At 45.3% G+C, this 18,289-nt stretch overlaps 1 protein-coding gene across 3 annotated transcripts; it reads left to right on the top strand.

Annotated features, from left to right (window-relative positions):
- The first annotated feature begins 3,906 nt into the window (after positions 1 to 3,906).
- Positions 3,907 to 16,723, top strand: IRX4 (iroquois homeobox 4). 3 transcript variants are annotated; one of them, XM_020976720.2, is made up of 6 exons: positions 3,907 to 4,227; positions 10,379 to 10,538; positions 11,414 to 11,665; positions 12,953 to 13,062; positions 14,493 to 14,812; positions 15,243 to 16,723. In XM_020976720.2, exons 2-6 carry the CDS (start codon positions 10,494 to 10,496, stop codon positions 16,046 to 16,048), a joined length of 1,533 nt encoding a protein of 510 aa, XP_020832379.1. In that variant the 5' UTR covers positions 3,907 to 4,227; positions 10,379 to 10,493; the 3' UTR covers positions 16,049 to 16,723. The 3 variants fall into 3 exon arrangements, with proteins under 3 accessions (XP_020832379.1, XP_020832380.1, XP_020832378.1); XM_020976721.2 differs by lacking the exon at positions 3,907 to 4,227 and adding an exon at positions 4,494 to 4,591; XM_020976719.2 differs by lacking the exon at positions 3,907 to 4,227 and adding an exon at positions 8,519 to 8,817.
- The last annotated feature ends 1,566 nt before the right edge of the window (positions 16,724 to 18,289 follow it).

Raw genomic sequence — 18,289 nt, 5'->3', positions numbered from 1 at the left:
CATAGGAAATAGTTTTTTCCCTGTGGTTATGGAACTCAAAAAAAAATTGTTAGGTGTGGTCCCAAAGACCACACTTCAGTAGATGGAGGTCTTCATTCTGTACGGTGTCAGTATTTGGCTACAGGAGCTATTGGTATATTTTCTGTGAACCTTAGGCCAAGAAGCAAAATCAAGTTTAGTATCATAGAACAAGTACTGTGTATGTGACCTGAGTTCCAATTCTGCCTCTAATATTTACTACTCTGTGATGTTAACTTCTTTTGGGCCTTAATTTTCACATTTGTAAAATGATGGGGTTAGATTCGGTGGACACTGAAGTCCATTCCAGCTCTTGAGCTATGAACTGTGAAAATCTAGAAATATATGGATGACTTTGGCTTTGGGTGCTGAAACATCCACACCAAATTCACATCCTCCACTTCCTGGCTTAGCCTCTTGCAGACTCTGGTTTATCCTTGTAAAACAGTAACCTGTCCTTTTTCCACTTTGGTGGCATGATGGAAGGAAAGACAATAGGGGCTGATTCTGGTGTTTGCCCTTTGCAGATGAAGACACCTGTATCTCTGTTAGACATTATTGTCAGGAATACGGGGAGACTCATTCATCTACCTACCTCACAGTCAAACCACTAGCTGTCTCTGCTTGTTGCTGCAGCTTTCATTGAAGAGAGAAATCTAGTAGCAGGGGCCAAGCCCTACAGGGGCAGAAATATTTACTCAGATTCCTCTCTGGCTGCTTTGCCAACAGGAGAAATAAAAAAAAGAATTGAAAGATGATCCGTTAGGGAACAAGTACTGACCAGAAGGCTCTGGGTATGGGGGTGGCAGGAACTCTCTGCTTTGTCAATGGCATCCAGGCAGAGTGAAGTGGTAAGATTTGTCTAGAGAATACACACCCTGACCCAATGAAGACTATTTTTGTTGTAGCTGCTGATGTTACAGCTGCTGCTGCTGCTAGGGGACTGTCTTCTGAATAAAATCATCCTCTTTAAGACTGTGGTGGAATTTTTCCCCAGGAGACTCTTGGCAAGGGTCTTGGGGAATTTTCACCTTTCCTCCAGAGTACAAGCAGAGATGGGCCTTGGAAATAAGGTGGGAGTATTCTAAGTAACCTCATTTCCTGTGAGGGTAGGTAGGGCAGTGAGTGGGCAGGGATGAAATTCTGATCTTCGAATCTTCTTCTGGGATTCTGGATCAAGGTCAGGACTCTGACAGTTTGGCTGTAAATCCCAATGTACTATAGTAGGGAATTTGCATGAAAAGCAAGAAGAAAGTCTTGAGAAAGTAAATGAAAGAGGACAAGCAGCTGCCACTTGTTCTCAGTGAGGAGTGATTTTGCTTCACATTGCACATCAGATATTTTTTCTTCAGAAATAGTAGAGTGTGTGTGTGTGTGTGTGTGTATATATATATATATATATATATATATATATATATATCCCATATAAGGGAAAATGATGCTAAGCCCACTGCAGCCTGAACTTAATGGATAGACCTCCTATTTCCTTGCATGTCCATTGGAGCTCATTGTTTGTTTATGGTTCTCCTTATTAAATAAATAGTAACAAATATTAACCAGGAAAACTGGTTAAATAAGCCAGATTGGGTTTAAACATCTTGCATATCTATTTTATTTTGCTCCCATTTCGTAAAGGGAAAGTAATAGAATAAGGACCAAAAGTTCTCACCACTACCTACTTCTAGCCTAGTATACTTGAAATTATCTTTTCTCTTCTCCCTCCTTCTCTCAAGCTTAAACTAAGTCTACTTCCTCCCTAGGGAAGAAATACTCTTTTCTCCCTAAATGGAACCCAGTCCTAGCTTTTGTCATCTAAAGCAAACAGGTAACCTTAATTGAAAAAGGTCTAGATCCAGTCTGGAGCTTGGTGCTGGGGTAATAAATGAAATACAGAGACTTCCTTAAGAACATGTCTCCTGGGAGACACCCCCTCATCTGGCAAGTCAATGGTAAATAGCCAATGTTTTCATTCTTTGAAAAATCACCCAAATTCATTTTTCTAGGACCCAGGCTCAGCTCCTTCACAGAAAGGGCAACCTAAGGAAATGAGGCTTGGGGAAATTGTTTGTTGAGCTAATTTGCTTTGCCTCTTACTTTGAGGGGAGGTGGTTCTTTTATAGTTACCCTGCTCTGTGAAAGGGAAGTGGGAGACAAATACTTTTCCAGTGTGTTACTTGTTATTGGAAGAACAACTAGATGTTTTATTGTCTTCCTAGCATCTGGAGAAGGAAAAAAAGATCATTTGAGAAGAAAGACGTGGGAGGATTCTAGCAACGTTATTTTTACTATATTATCCACCACCAAATTTGAAATGGCATTGCACAGTAATGTATTGTGAAGGAAAAACAAGTAAATAACTATACCAAGTGAAAATAGACAAAGGGGGTGGGGGTAGAAAGAAAAAAATAATTTTCAATATAGTTTGTCTCAGAAAATCATCATGAGTCTCCTTTTCAAATGAATTTTATATTTTGATCTATATGTATGAAATATACCTCATGCACCATACCCTATATGATTTATCACATATGTATACATAAACATATATATATGATATATATGATATATCATAGTATCTCTAAATGCTGAACTATAAGGTTGGAACAAATAAGCCTGAAACTCTCATTTCAGGTAATCTAGACCTGTGACTTATACCTGCTCCATCTATAGCCACCTGCTTTGTTCTTCCATTCCCTGTCTACCCTCAGTCTACACTAATGCTAGTTGGAACCATCCACCCGAATCAGTAGGAGGAAAGTAGAGAGGGGAAATAAAAACCAATTTAAAAAATTATCAGTAAAATAGAGATCCAGAGACACTCAGAAGCTTCCTTGACGACAGTCTTGAAGGAATTGAACCTGGGCTTAGTGGCTCTTGAATTGATTCCCATCCAGCTAGGCTTCATCCTTCCATTTTCCTCCCCCAATCTGCTCAAAAGTCAAAGTTGCTTTATTTTGACATATTGAAAATCATAGACCCCTTTGCTTGAACATTGGGCTCCTGAACCTGAGTGCTCTTGTAGGGCCCTATTCTGGCCAAACATTTCCTTCCTTTAGGAGGGACAGAAAAATGCCTCCTCAAAAGCTCTATTTCCTTGCCAGCTCCGAGGCCTGGGGCCATGTCCCCAAACTTAGATGGATTCTCTTCCTGACTGACCGGAAGCCCACTGAAGAAGAGACCTGACGAGGCAGGTATGATGGAGCAGATGTGGAGAAGGAAGCAGAGAAAATGGCCTAAGTCACATCTAACTTCCCAGGGAGGGGGAGAACGGAAGGAGGGTATGGTGTCCCAGATGGACGTGGGATTCAAGCGTATTCTATTGTGATGGGAAGGGAAAAGGTTCTCGGTTGCTGGCCCTTGGGTAATTTCCCCTAGGAGTCCCATCCTTATGGGACACGTAGAGATACATAAACTAAATCCACATCATTCCTCACAGCACCGTTCCTCACTCCACCCCCCACCATCTCCGGCTCCTTTCTACCCTAGGGCTCGCTTGTGTGAGGGAGGTAGAGACTTGGAGAGAGAGGTAGCAAATTGAGCTCTTGCCATCTTCACTTGCCCTGATAAATTACAGTTTGCATGTGGGTGCAGTTAATCAAAGCCTTGATAGATGGCTGTCTTACAGCGTGTACAACCTGGAGATGATTTGGTTAAACGGATGACATTCGTGTCCTTTCAGAATCAATGCAATTATTGTTTGCCACCCCGACAACATCTGGAGTGGCAGCACTGATTTGACTGACCTGTTATTGATGGCGGTGTCCACTCTTCCTCCCTAACCTTCTTGAACCTCCGCAACCTCCTCCCCCAAGCAAACACACACATCCCCCTCCACCCCCGGCGCGCGCGCGCCCCGCCACTCAGCCCAGCACTTATAACCCCCAAGAATGCATACGCGAGGTCGAGTTTTCAAAGGAAAAGTTGGGAACTCCTGCTCGCGTTGGAAAGTGTTAATCAGCAGGAAAGAGTGTGATCAGTGGAGCTATTCACTTGAACGTCACTCTGGTACAGGGGTTAGTGAAGTGATTGTGGCGCCTAGGGACTGAAGGAAGGCATATTCCACTCCAGTCAGGTGTTATACACTGAGAAATGTCTACATTAGTTCTCTATAGCTCTCCGCAAGTGAACCGGTACAGGAAAGAGACCAGGACCCCAGCAATGGAAAAGCCCTCACAGGAAGATCGGAGTTGCTGCTTGGCTTGATCTCAGGTACAGAAATATCTCTCAACCCTCTCAACTTCCCAATCCCCTCCCCATTCCTCACACCTCCTCCAGCCCCCCGGTCCTCATACCCCCATCTCCCTCCCGACCTACACTTCTTTTTTGATGAGGCGGTTTTTTTCTCCCACGAAAAGCGAGGAGCTGCAAAGTAGGGGCGGGAGAGAAGAGCGTAGGTACATCCGTGGGTTTTATGCGATGATTACCTAGGACTGAGTGCAGATTGAGCTTAAGCGGTGTGTGAGTGCGTGTGTGTGTGTGTGTGTGTGTGTGTGTGTGTGTGTGTGTGTATGCGCGCGTGCGTGTGTTTTCTTAGGGAAAGGGAGATGGATCCGACGTTTCCGCGAAAGTGAAGGTAGGGTACAGAGCTCCTCCAAGGTCCGGGCTCTAACAGCGCAAACTTTGCAGAAAATCAGATTTACTCTGACTGAAACAAAGTTTGGTTTCCACAAGAGGTGGGGTGGAGAATGTGTGTCGGGGGACGAAGGGGGTGGGGGGAGGTGGATTTCAAGCCAAGTACTACCCAGAGTCCAGGAAGAAGAAAGCGAGTGAGGCTGGGGGCAGGGAGGGGGGGTTGGGGGAAGGAGAGAAGAAGCTAATAGTGGGAAGCTTAAGGACGAGTCACTGAGAATCACAAGTCCAAGGGCCCATGGCTCCCCTGAGAACCATGAGTCCACGAATGCAGCGCCTTTGCCCCGGGACCCAGCTCGGGGAAGTGGGAGGGAGGGGGGAGGGGAGAGAGGGGGTGTAAGTTCTTGGAGCCACGGCCCTTAGCTTCCTGGGCCACCTGGGCGGATGCTGAGGATCTCCACTAAGTACTGCTGGAAACTTAGGAGTCGGGGAGGGCTGAGTAGATGGGGGGTATTGAATGAGAGGAGAGAGAGGGAAAGGTTGAGGAAGGACAGGAGAGCCGAATTGTCAAGTGATGCAAGTGAATAAATTGCAAAATACTGTATCTGAATCTGAGGCCTGCCTTTGTGCGCTCAGACTGTTACCTCCCTCCCTCTCCAGCACCCCCCTCTCACCTGACCACGAGAAGCCAGGCAAAAACTACCTTGAAAAGAAAGGATTTTTCTCACACCTTCCACTCTCCCCCAGCCCTTCCCACCCAACTTCGCAGCTGCCAGAGTCTTTTGGATCCCTCACACATCCTTACCTTGCCCTCTTGAACAAAGCGCTAAGATACCCCAAACGGACTCTGTTTTTGACCTGTACTAGACAGGGTGGCCTCCCTGGGAGTTCACGATCCCACTACCCTCCCCCAACCACCACTACCTTCTGGGCCACTTAGATAGAAATGGATTGTCTTAGTACTGGCTCTGAAACAAACACTTTCTTCGTGGCTATAGGCACCGGAGTGGAGGCGGGGAACAGTCTTAACCAGCCCTTGGCAAAAGTCGTGCTTTGCCTTCGGTTTCCTGCCACTCCCCTACTGGACAACACGATAGTTTTCGTCATTGCTGAGTGATCAGAAACCAGATAGCCTAGGACAGTGAGTTTTAAATTCTAAAGTCCCTCTATGTATTCCAGAGACCCCAAGTGTTTCAAAGGAACTTCCACCCTAGCAACTCCCGAACCCGAGAAGAGGAAAACGCAGTCAAGTACACTTGAGAGTGCGTATTATCTGGGGCTACACAACCCCCGGGCTTGCCTTACCTAGGACCTCCACCAGTCTCGCTGACTCTCTGGCAGGGGCCTGCTCCAGCGATGGGCTGATTTCTCCTTCTTAACACACACACACACACACACACACACACACACACACCCTCCCCTTACAATTAAGTTTCAGGAACTTTGAAGAAGGTGAATCTGCTGTGGAATTGTTCAGTCTGTGGCTTTGACCTTTCTTCTCTCTCTATAGCTTTTCTAACAAGTGCACGCATGCTGAAACCGTGGGGCTTTCGCCTGGACCCCTAGATATAGTCAATCCATTCAACAGAGAGCACTGAATGTTGATATATGTACAAGCATATTAATGGCTATGGCTTAGTGTATATACATATATACATGTAGGTACTGTGTATACATGTGTGTAGAGATTGCAGGATGTTTAGATAAATGAGATTGTAGCCATTCATTCCTAATGTGCAATATTTCGGTGACTCCTTTTGGGTTGGCAGCAAGGACAAGCAAGAAGACAATTCGAGTTCCTTGGCTAGGGTTGCGCCTTTTGTAGGAAAAGGGCTTTGGGACAATGATGTGCATGGAGCATACACAGAATGTTTTCTAATACTAGAATTCCTCCTGTGTGCTTTGGGTTAGCCACTGTCCCACAGTACTAGAGGGCAACTTAGATTCACGTCTATTTCAAAGCCAGCAAATGAAGTTTCTTCATCAGGCATTGGCGAAACATCTGGAGCATTTGAGCTCAGGCACCATCACTACTAAGATGCCAGGCAGTCCGTAGTCACGGTGGACTCAGCAAAGATCATGGTCAAACTTGCAGAGGAAAGTAGGGGCCCAGAGAGCTACGATCTGTAAGGGAAGGAGAGTAGAGATGAAAAAGAATAACTTCCAGTCTCTTGTTTGGTAACAGAGTTGGGAATGACATTTCAGAAGAGCATTGACTGATCATGACACCAGGGAGACTCAGAACCCTAGGGAGGGCGGAGAGTTGTCGGTAGTAGAACGGGCTGGGTGGAAAGAAACATGACAGAATTGTGCAGTGATTAATAAAGGGACCTTCTGTGCACCCACAATAACACCTCCTCTCCCCCTCAAGGAGGGGGGTTGCAAATGCATTAAGGCTGCTGGAAAGATTACTGTAGCTATATAAATAGATAAGGAATGTACATGTGGAATCTAGTCTGGTATTTTAAAGATTAATAGATTTATCAGATTCTCAATTTTTGTGCAGTTCAAACATATTTTTGCTCAATTGCTTGCTGTAGGAGCAGAAGAAAAGGGGATATCAGACACTGGAGGGGTTGTCACAACTGCTTAAAGGTGTTCACTGGCTCAATTTGCTAATTATAGTGCTCAACTAGGAGCCAGTCTGGAAATATGGACAGCAGGTTTCTTTCGTGGACTGGGTGACTGGTCCCTGAGGCTTTAAATAAGCAATTTCCTCCACCCCAACCACTACAACCCCCAAACAATGTCACAGTAATTGGAATCGAAGACAAATCTTCTAATGAGACTTTTTTCTCTTGATACCCTGCTATAAATCATCTAATCCACCACTCATCTCCTACCTCCAGACTCTTTACAAGGCTGTAAACAAGTTATGTTTAATAAACAAACAAATAAATAAATAAATACATACATACATACATACATACATACATAAAAGTACCTTGTTCTACTGAAGTGAGGAGGGAAGTGGGTGGGTGATAAAAAGACGAGAGAGAGAGAGAGAGAGAGAGAGAGAGAGAGAGAGAGAGAGAGAGAGAGAGAGAGAGAGAGTGAGAGAGATTCATTTCTATAAGAAGGCCCGTTGGCTAGTTTCTTGCTATTTACACGAAGGTGATATTAGCAATGCAGGTGAGAATGAAATAAACAACTCGCCAAGAAATCAATACAGAATTCAAAAACAATTATTAATGTCATTTGACTCGTGTTCTTTTTACATTTCTCCCGGCTACAGACGCTAAACTGTCTGAATAATTTGCATGGATCTGCTATTCATTATTTCCGATGGCTTTCCTTTGAAAGAAGCTAGGACATTGCTTACTATAGTCTAACTCGATCGGAGAACTAGTATTTTCATCTGTAAATTAAAGCAATTACGCAGCAGATATTATATTATGTGTACTGTGGTCTCCAGATAGTCATCAATCACCTTCAATCGAGCTGTCAGAGTGGGCAGATTCGTTTCTGGGAGGCAGTCTTCCAGCTGGGGAGAAGAAGAGAACATCATCATTAATTAGAGTGTGACCCTGGGGCTATTCACATGTCTGAACCCAGGAATCTCTCTGAGCAAGTCTGCACACTACCAAGCAGCAGTTCCCCTGCGCTGGGCTGCTAGGGCTCCCACAGCTCACTCCCTCAGCTGCCCTCGGCTCTCTGGGAGAGGCCTAGAACCACAAGGGCTGCTTGTGGTCCTCCCTGACCCGCATTGGGCAGCATCTAGAGATGGGGGGTTCCCCAAGTCTACTGGTGGAATTTTGACTGTAGTTCCATTTTCGACCTTTCTTTACTAAAGGGAAAAAGGGAAAGAAAGGAAAGGAGCCCCGAGGAAGCCAAGAGAGCTGACTTTGTCAGTGGAGGGCAAGACGAATCAAAGCGCTCTCATTATAAGTGACTTGAGATCCTTTTACAGCCTGTCCAATGACTCTGATAAACCAAGGGTCTCAAAGTAGGATTTGACTTGAGAGAGATTCTCTAGCATGGGATGGGATAGAGTAAGTCTTGGGGTTGATACTGTCTGACTATCTACCCCTACGCTTCTTCACCACCACCCAGGACTCCTCCCCACCCCCGGTAGAGGAGAGCATTTTGGCAGCTTCTGCGCCGGGGGCGGAGGGGAATCAGCCCTGGCTTGGAAACCGCAATCTTAGCGGGGAGGCTGTGAAAATAATGGATGTGGGCTTTTCGTCTCCTTGCTCCCAGAACAACTTTAAAGGGCCTTCGTGCCTCCATGTAAGTGAGCTTTTTTCTTCCTCCAATCTGCTACGCCAGGAAAGGGGGGGGGGTCTTCAAGGATCTTTATGGCAGGGTTGGGGAGGACTCCAGATGTGTGCGACCATCTTTTGCTGAGGGAGGACTCAATTGACTAAGCCTCATCGCGCCCCCCACATGAAGCTATGAATGTTTTGATGCCTCAGAGAAGGGGGGGAGGGAGAGTACGTGTAAGAAGAAGAGGGAAAGACAGTGACAGACGGAAGGTGGAAGCCCAGGGGACCTGCTTGAAGTTGCTGCGGGCTTGGAGGCCGCGGGACTTGGTGGGGGCGGCTTAGGACCTTGTGCTTGGAAGGGAACTTAAAAGAAGCGGCTAGAGTTTGAGAAACTTGTCTCAAAGGGTCTCAGATGTCCTGGAGTGGCAGAAGACTTTGTTTCATTTTCCTCAAAGCAATTTGGATATACAAGACCTATGGTTAGATTGCATCTAACCATGAGAGCTGGGCTGGACTTTAAAAATCATTTAGTCTAATACTTTCACATTAGAGATAAGGAAACAGACCTAGAGGTGAAGTAAACTCGCCCATGGTGGTTGGGGGGAGGGCATAAAACATTCACCAGACTTAAAGAGATTTAGAAAGAAGAATGTGCAAAACTCTTTGGGGAGACATTTGTTCTGAATACCCAAATTAGGATTGTTGGTTCCCATAGGCTGTGATAAGAGTCTTTTAAATACATACATAAATATACTTTCCCTTTTGAAAACAAGAACTATAGTTGAGGTTTTCCTCCAGTTCCATTGCCCTGTAAATGTTGCTGTCTGCAGTTGTTTCTTAAATCCTAAGCCTAAGAGTTTTACATTCAGTAACCCATCTGGAGTAAAGGATACAAAGAAAATAGAAGTCGTTGTCCTGTGGTTTATTGCCAATGTTAGTGCTAATTTTAACTGTTGATTAAATCTTAAATGAAGACTCACTCGTGTGTCCCTTCATATGTCTCATTTGTAATTGAGACTAATTATTACAGTGGGGTAGGAAGAAGCAGCTGCTCATTAATTAATTTCTAATTAAAAGTGCCTACCATTCTTCAGTGACTAAGGAGAAAAAATCATTAGTCGGTGCACTATTGATTCTTCAGATGAAAACCATAAAAAGTGTTATTTGTTTTCCGAGTGTATTCATCACTTGCATTCACGTTCTCTATGCAGCCATACATGGAGGTTTGTGTATTCTTCACACACATACACACACACGCTCGCACACAATCAGATGTGCCTCAAATGAATATTAAACCTGCAGTTAGGTCAGTTCGAGTAGGTTTTATCTGACGTCAGTCTTCGATGTTTAAAACAATGTACATCCGACTTGACATGTTTGCCCACGAGTTCTTTTTTTCTTTTTTCTTTTGAAAAATATGTATTTGTATTGCCACGGGTTGGCCGATTTCGGTGCCTCATGCAGCTATTTTCCGGGGCTAAACGAATAGCTACAATCATTACAGATCACTTTTTCCTCGCTTAAAAAAAAAAACTTTAAGATGTAAGTAGATAAATTAAATATGGTGTTCTGCTTCGTCCTATAAGCATCTAGGAACCTCTGGTCACCAATCAGTTGGTACGGTAGAGCAGAGCCCAGCTGCGGTAGCGTGTTAGAGCAGACGCTTCTCCTCGCTCCTTGATAACCGGGAACCTCTGTACCATGTCATACCCTCAGTTTGGATACCCTTACTCTTCTGCACCACAGGTAAGACCTGATGGTCCACGGAGGATAACTGATTGAATTCCAATGATTATTGGCCACTTCCGAACGGGCTGCGGGCTGCCGGGTTGCCTGGGTAAAGTGAAGAGCTATCAGAAGAGCGTGAAATTGGTTAAACCGCGGTACTGGCGGTGTTCGCCGAGAGAGAGTTAGGTTCCTCTGCCTTTCTTGGTGATTTGGAGAAGGAAAGGAGCTCGCAGTAGAACCTGGAGGAGATGAACTGGGTTAGGAGAGAGAACAAGGTATGGAGAGAGAACTATTTCCCCTCCCAGGTTTCACTTGCTCCTTCAGATCTTGTGTTTTTGAAGAGGAAACAGCAGAATGCCTTAAATGAGTAATTGCAGTCACATTGGGGAATACCCCAAAGACAGCAGGTTAATAACAGATGTGAGTGTTTGTCTCCGTGTGGCCATTTGAAATCTGTAGCTAATGTAAACACGGTAGTTTAGGGGAAAGGGTTCTAAGGGTAGGGGCAACCTTTACGTGGCAAGAGGAATCAAATAATTTTAATACGGGGACAGTGCAAAAGTTCTTTTAAAGAAGGGAGTTTAAAGAGAATGTTTCCCCTATATACTACGGACAATTAGAAGACCCTCTTTCCCAAAATACATTCCCATTAGATAATGAGGGGCGGGATGTACCAGTCCGGGTTACTGTGTTCACAAATGAACAGGCATTGAGTTGGTACATTTCAAGAGACCTTGGGTCTTCCTTAGCTACAAGAAAGCAGCGAACAGAACCCCCTCCCTACCTCCCCCGACCCCCCAGGCGTTTGTCTGTGGATGCTGGAAATGTGTTCTTTCTCACTAATTTCATCCCAAGCGCCCCTTCTGAACTCAAGACCTCTTTCTTCCTTCTAGTTCCTGATGACCACTAATTCCCTGACTACTTGCTGTGAGTCCAGCGGCCGGACATTAGCAGACTCCGGGGCAGCCGGCTCAGCTCAGACCCCAGTCTATTGTCCTGTGTACGAGAGCAGGCTGCTGGCCACAGCTAGGCATGAGCTCAATTCCGCAGCTGCCTTGGGAGTCTATGGGAACCCTTACACCGGCACCCAGGGCTACGGAAACTACGTTACCTACGGCACTGAAGCCTCTGCCTTCTATTCTTTGGTAAGCTAAGCTCTGGATACAGGGTGAAGTGGTGGGGGATATCCTTCAAACAAACTTGGCCCTCATGGTTCCTGGGATTGAGCTAACACGTCAGGGGCAGAGTAAAGAGAGAGAAGTAGGTGGGGGAGGGGAGAGAGGGAAAGGGGAAGTGGGAGTGAAGAAGGGAGGGGGGGACAGACAGAGGAAGGGAGAGAGGGAGGGAGAGAGAGAGAGGAGAATTAAAGAATCCTTTCCCCCATTTTGAACCGTCCTCTTGCAATTAGGTGTTTAGAGATAGGTAGGGTTGATAACTGAAAGTTCACGTTCAGCATTAGCAAGACAGTTCTTTAGTTCTTTCTGCTCATGGAGACTGGGGTCTTCTCCGGAAAAGTAGTGGAGTCAATTACTCAATAAATTGCTGCCTCCTTGGTGCTAGGGAGTAATGGGGCTAATGACGGATGCCAGTGATGCAGGAGCTACTGGGGCTTAGAGTCTAAAGTTGCATGTGTCCAGGTCCCCAAGAATCGATACACCTTCGAATGAGCTTTTCCTTTGGCATCATTATAGTGAGGGTTAATGTGTCTATTGATTTCCCTCCCGCTGAAATTCCATAGCACTTGGGATTTAAGTCTTGGGAATCAGTCTCCCTTCCCCCACTCGCACCTCCCACCCCAGGCCCCGAGCTCAACTCTAAATCCTCCCTGACTCGAACTTCCTTATCCTCCTCCTCCTTTCTTCCCTGCTTTTTTCTGCCTCCTGTTCACCTTTCTCTTCCTCCTCCTCCTTTTCCCTTTTTCTCCTCCCTCGCTTTTGTTTCTTACCCCAAAGTTAATAAACATGTTTCTAGGTCAGAATTGACAGAACCTTTTTTTCTCCTAATGCAATTGAATGGGTCGATCTCAAGCAAAGTTTCTTTGGGTCACTCGAGTTGTGTGTTCAGGCTCTGTACTTAGCCTGGGGCTCCACGTGCAGGAGGTTATAATATTTACGAACTGAACATGTTGATTTCGTGTTCCATCCTCAGTGTCTCTCATCACCAGAGGAGGTGTATAATGGGAGGGGGGACAGGAAAGGGAGAGAAATGCAAAACAGTTTTATTTGCATTTTCTACTTCCAATCTGTAGCAACCGGAGTTGATATGCACTTAATGGCTAATAAATAAGGCTTCACAAGGAACTTTATTTTCACTAGAGATACTGCTAGGGACATATTCTGTATTCCATCAGAAATGCAACCAGATTAGTGTCGTTTAATTCCCCTAGAGGAATAAAAAGATTAATAAACCGAAAGCTTGATTTAATATTACAGAATAGTTTCGACTCGAAAGATGGGACGGGATCTGCGCATGCGGGCATCACGCAGGCAGCAGCCGCTTACTATCCTTACGACCACACACTCAGCCAGTATCAATATGACAGGTAAGAAGCAAGAATTAAAGAGCTCCATCGAGGAGAAAGGGCATTGAGTGTGCTTGTGCTCCGCAGCCCCACCCCCCTGAATTTCAAACGGAATATTTTCTATATATACTTTGCAGTCTTTAAGTACTGGTGGGTTGCCATACATTGGCTACTTTCTTCACGTGACCATTCATTTTTGAAAAGTGACTATGCAGAAGGGAGACGCAAATCTTTCCTACGTCCTCTCCTGGATCTATCAAGGGAGGACCTCAGAGGTGGGGTATGAGGAATGGTTCAGCAGATTGCGGTGGCTTGAGCTGCCCAGGTAGTGTAATAAGTATCAACCAGCCCAGTCTCTCTTGTGAGTTTTCATATTTGACTGTTTGAATAAAAACATCTGGTTTAAATACTACAAGAGGCCGTGGGCTCACGGGCCGAAATACCTGATGGTCAGCCCAAGGGACACTGGAAGGAGAAAAGAAATGGGATGGGAAGTACAGGCCCCAGAGGGAACCTAAGTCACTCTTTCTGAGCTAAAAATGTGCTACTACATACACCCACACACGAATACTCAGGTAAGCACTCAAGCCCCTCAGACAAAACTCTCACCTGGATCTCCCTTTCTCTTCCTTTGTGGTTTTGGGTAAGTGGGGCGGGGGAAGGGCCTCTTCTGCAGCAAGAGCGGTGAAATCACTGTTTTCAATGTGACAAGCCGGCCAATCAGAAACCCACCCTAGGGGCTCCTACCCGTGTGATTGCACATCATCTCCCAGATTCTCCTTTCCCCAATGTGATCGGTGTGTTTTATCCTCTCCCTGAAATCTTTCTTCTTGTTTTGAGTTCCTTGCCAGACGGGTTGCACCCTGAAGCAGGACCCGGACCCTTCACGTATTCATAGACAAATCACTCGTTACCTTGCGGTGTTCGTTAGCTTTATAACCTTGAAACTCCACTTAAGCCATTTCAACCTTTTACGCCCACTGGGCGCTAGTGACCTTTCTTGGCTGTGTACATTAAATATTCAGGTACAGTCCAGCATCTTCTGCGTTTCGTTTTTACATTTTGCTGAACAAAGGGGTAGGAAAGATGACTAATAAAGGAATCCTATTAAATATACGTCTATTAACATTTAGGCCCTGAGGTCATTTATATAACTTCTATTGGAGAGAGGCTTATCAAACTGTCCCACAGACCTCAACTTTGCTCAAGCACTCCGCTTATTTCCGTCTAAGGTTTTGAAAGCAGATTTTTACCCCCTTGTGTGTGTTTAAATTAAAAACAAATATTGTCTACCCACCTGGTGCTACAAAGGTTATGGCACCAAGCAAACAGAACTGAACCTAGGATTTCTCCTGCTTTGGTCACAAGGGTTAATTTTCTGATGCAGCCCCCACGTGGTAGTCTGCCTGACCCAAGTTACTTTGCCAACACCTCTCTCCTCTGTTTCCCAGGTATGGCACCATGGACGGTGGAACACGGAGGAAAAATGCTACCCGGGAAACCACCAGCACTTTGAAGGCCTGGCTGCAGGAGCACCGAAAGAACCCCTACCCGACAAAGGGTGAGAAGATCATGCTAGCCATCATCACTAAGATGACCCTCACCCAGGTCTCCACCTGGTTCGCCAATGCTCGAAGGAGGCTCAAGAAGGAAAATAAGATGACTTGGCCACCTCGAAACAAATGTTCAGATGAGAAGAGACCCTACGAGGAGGAAGAGGAGGGAGAGGAAGAGTCCCAGGAAGACCATCTCAAAACTGAAAAAAGTGATGGTTGGTTTGAAATGATAATAACACTTGGCTCTGGGTAGGAATAGGGAGGGGAAAGATGGATCTTCAATCCAATTATGTGTACTGATGACTGTAGCAGTGTAGAATGAGAAGATGCCCGTTGTAATGCTCCTAAAGGATGGGAAAGGGCAAACAATGTGTCTCTATTCTAGGTCCTTGGTCAATTTTTGACACCCGTGGGCAATCACTGCCCCTTCCCAAACTGTCTTTTGGGACAATTGGTGGAGAGAGAAAAGAGTTGAAAGTTGGTGGCAAGGAAAGGTTCTCCTTGATTCCCTTGACTCCTTATTGAGTCCCTTTAGGGGTCTGGGTTAGGGTTTAGTGGAGATGAAAAAGAGAATTATTTAGCGTGTCGCCTTGTTAAATCGTTGATGTCTCTCTTTTTGCCTTCCCCCACTCGCACCCTAAAAAGAACGTGTCTGCAAGGAGGAGAAGGAACTCGAGCTAAGTGACTTAGATGATTTCGACCCGATTGAGTCGGAGAGCTCAGAGTGTGAACTGAAGCCGGCCTTCCAGCACCTGGACAGCGGCCACATGCGGGCTGCCTCTGGAGGCGCAGACTGTCCAGGAGACCCTTGCAAGGAGCCTGCCACTTCTCTCAAAATGTCGCTCCCTGGAGGCGTCCAGCTGGAGGAAGACGTGGAACGGGCCAAGAACTGTCTCAAGAGCGTGGTAGATGAATGTGAGCAAGACCTAGTAGTGGGAGGGCGACAGAGGGGCTGCGATTCTAAAATGTGCTTCCAGCAGCCGGGGGAGTCTCAGATCCTGGAGGCCAAGCCTCGGATCTGGTCCCTAGCTCACACAGCCACTTCTCTGAACCAGACTGAGTACCCATCCTGCATGTTGAAGCGCCAAGGACTCTCCACTTCTTCCTCATCTGCTTCCTCCTCTTCTTCCACTGCAGTCTCGGCTCCCAGCGGTCTTGATAGGCACCAAGATTCCCCTGTCACCAGTCTCAGAAACTGGGTGGATGGGGTCTTTCACGATCCCATATTCAGGCACAGTACTTTGAACCAGGCCTTGAGTAACACTACAGTGTCCTGGGCTACCACCAAAGGAGCAATACTGGAAACAGGAGCCCTGGGACGCTCTCTGGGGAACAGCACGGACATGCTGAAGGGACATCTGGCAAATTTCCCCCCACACCACCACCACCACGACTCCAATAAGGAGCTCCTCTCCTTTCCCAAATCTGGCAGCAAAATGTTCTGTTCTTAACAGCCCCGCCCCCCACTGGGGCCCAGAATGTTGTTATCCTTGGCCGAAGTGGACACAAATTGAAAAGAGAGAGTGGGGGAGGGGGCATTAGGGAGGGGAAGAGCTTAAGTTTGAAGAATAAACTTTTTTTCTACAAATAAATAAATAAAAATAAACCTAAAACAAATCAAGAAGCAAGCAAACCAAACATGTCAAACCACGTAATCCAAAATAGAGGATTTCAAAGTCTGTTTCGCTTAGGTTTGCCAGAGAGACTATTTTCATTCCGTCCGGAGAAGAGTTTCCCTTGCCTACAACTTTGAAAAGAATCAGTGCCGGAATCCTTATTTAACTTCCTGTCTAAAGAAAAAAAGAAGGGGGAAAGCACGTGATATATTTTAGAAGTACTTAACAAACAGAAAGTTTACATCCAAAGGTTTACATTGAGGCAATGTTTCAACAGTGAGTTTTCCATTTCAGGCATGCCAATATTAGTTATAAAGACTTTTCAGACTTTTCCCTTCTGATTTCATTGTTAGTATGTAATTCTCACAAACAGCACTTCTTCCAGGTTTACATTATCGCACAAACTTAACTTGACAAATAAGATGTTTTAAAGAGGTATGTTCACATCAATGAATTGTCTGTTTCAGAGGTTTAAAATAATAATACTAATAAAACCGAGTGATGGTGTTTTGCATTGCCCCATGACTAAATTCCAGATTTAAGATTTATACTGGCAAATGCTTCAATGATAACTTCTGAGATGCTATTAATCCCAAAGAATGGAAGAGAAGTGGGGAAGAGCAGTGAGGCAAATATTTACTGATTCTCCACAACAGTAAAGTAGCCTGCATAACTTTAGATTTACATTTAAACAAACACTAGATAATCACCACTGTTTCGGGGAGGGGAAAACTCAGAACCTTTAGACTTTCTAAAAACCTTTTCAAATTGGATACTATGGAACATGAAGGAAATTGGATTTCTTCACCCCGTTAGCACACTCTCAGTTTAACCCCTGAAGTTCCCCCTTGGCTCTGTGTGATAGCTAAGAGAGGTACAGGCCCCTCTTAGTGGCTCTCCCCAGCTGGAAAGAACTCAGTTCCATCCATCACCAATGCTTGATGAGTCTGACAGCTTTTCATACCCCAACCTCCACTTCCAAAGGGAAAACAGCCTGAGCAGTTAGAGTCATATGTCCATCCCTAAAAAATCAATCCAAACTCTATCTGTGAACTAAATTTATTGAAATATTAAAGGAGTAGAGGAAAGGGTGGTTGCAGTTGAAGACTGTAGAAAGGAGAGAGAACATGGTCCCAGAGGCCTTAGAATTCTTGGGGGTCATGCCAGGCGTAGGAATCTGCTAGCAAAGAAACGAATTGGGCTGAAGGAAATACAGGTGGATCTCTCTGAATCCTAACATCAGCAGAAGCTCCTGGTGTAGTGCAAAGCGATTGTTTCACATGGAAAACTTAGTGTGTGATTTTTTTTTCCTCCTTCTCTCAGCCGACCGTTTGAGCTTCTAGATCCTCTAGTAACGTGGAGAACCGCTAACTCCCCATGAATATTTCAGCATTTCAGGACAGATGCTTTGCGGGTTTTGACATTAAATAGAGAAGTGGGTTTTCTACGTGTGAGACTCAGAAATCTCTCTCAGGCCACTAGCCATTTATCTCCAATGAGCCTTTTAAATGCTTTCCTTAAGATCCCGCAAGAAATTTAAAAATAAAAAAGTTCTCGGAGTCCTAGGAGAATAAGGTAAAAGCTGATTACCAGTCAAGATGTCATGGAAAAGTGGTAATAAAGAGATATTTCAGAGAAGATAAAGCTGGTGTTCTGGGTGCTAGATAAAGAGATAAACAGATTGGCAAATAAGCAGGAGAGAAATAGAGAATAACAGATAAGACTGGCCCGACTGATGGCAGGCAAAGATTGACAAAGTTCTCTTTCCTGACAGGGAGTATGATTAGCAAGTCGGGGTGGGGGTGGGGGAGATAGGAAGAAGGGGAAACGTGAAGGATAGAGGACTAAATCATTGGTTTCGTGGCAGAGGAAAAAAGTAAAATCCCTAAACCTAAGTGACACTTTAGGTTCCGGAAGGAACTTTGCCCGCCACCCCCCCCCCAAAAAAAGCTTCAACCCTATTCTTTCAGAGACTACTGGTACTCATGCACACGTGTGCCTAAATGAAAACACAGGGGGGCCCGAACTTTGGAGACAGATCATCTCGGAGAAACCACTGAATAAAGGAATCTGGGG

Source organism: Phascolarctos cinereus, unplaced genomic scaffold (genome assembly GCF_003287225.1).
Source record: "Phascolarctos cinereus isolate Bilbo 61053 unplaced genomic scaffold, phaCin_HiC Scaffold_4;HRSCAF=312, whole genome shotgun sequence".
Taxonomy (NCBI): Eukaryota; Metazoa; Chordata; class Mammalia; order Diprotodontia; family Phascolarctidae; genus Phascolarctos; species Phascolarctos cinereus.
This window is presented reverse-complemented; position numbering and strand designations above follow the sequence as displayed.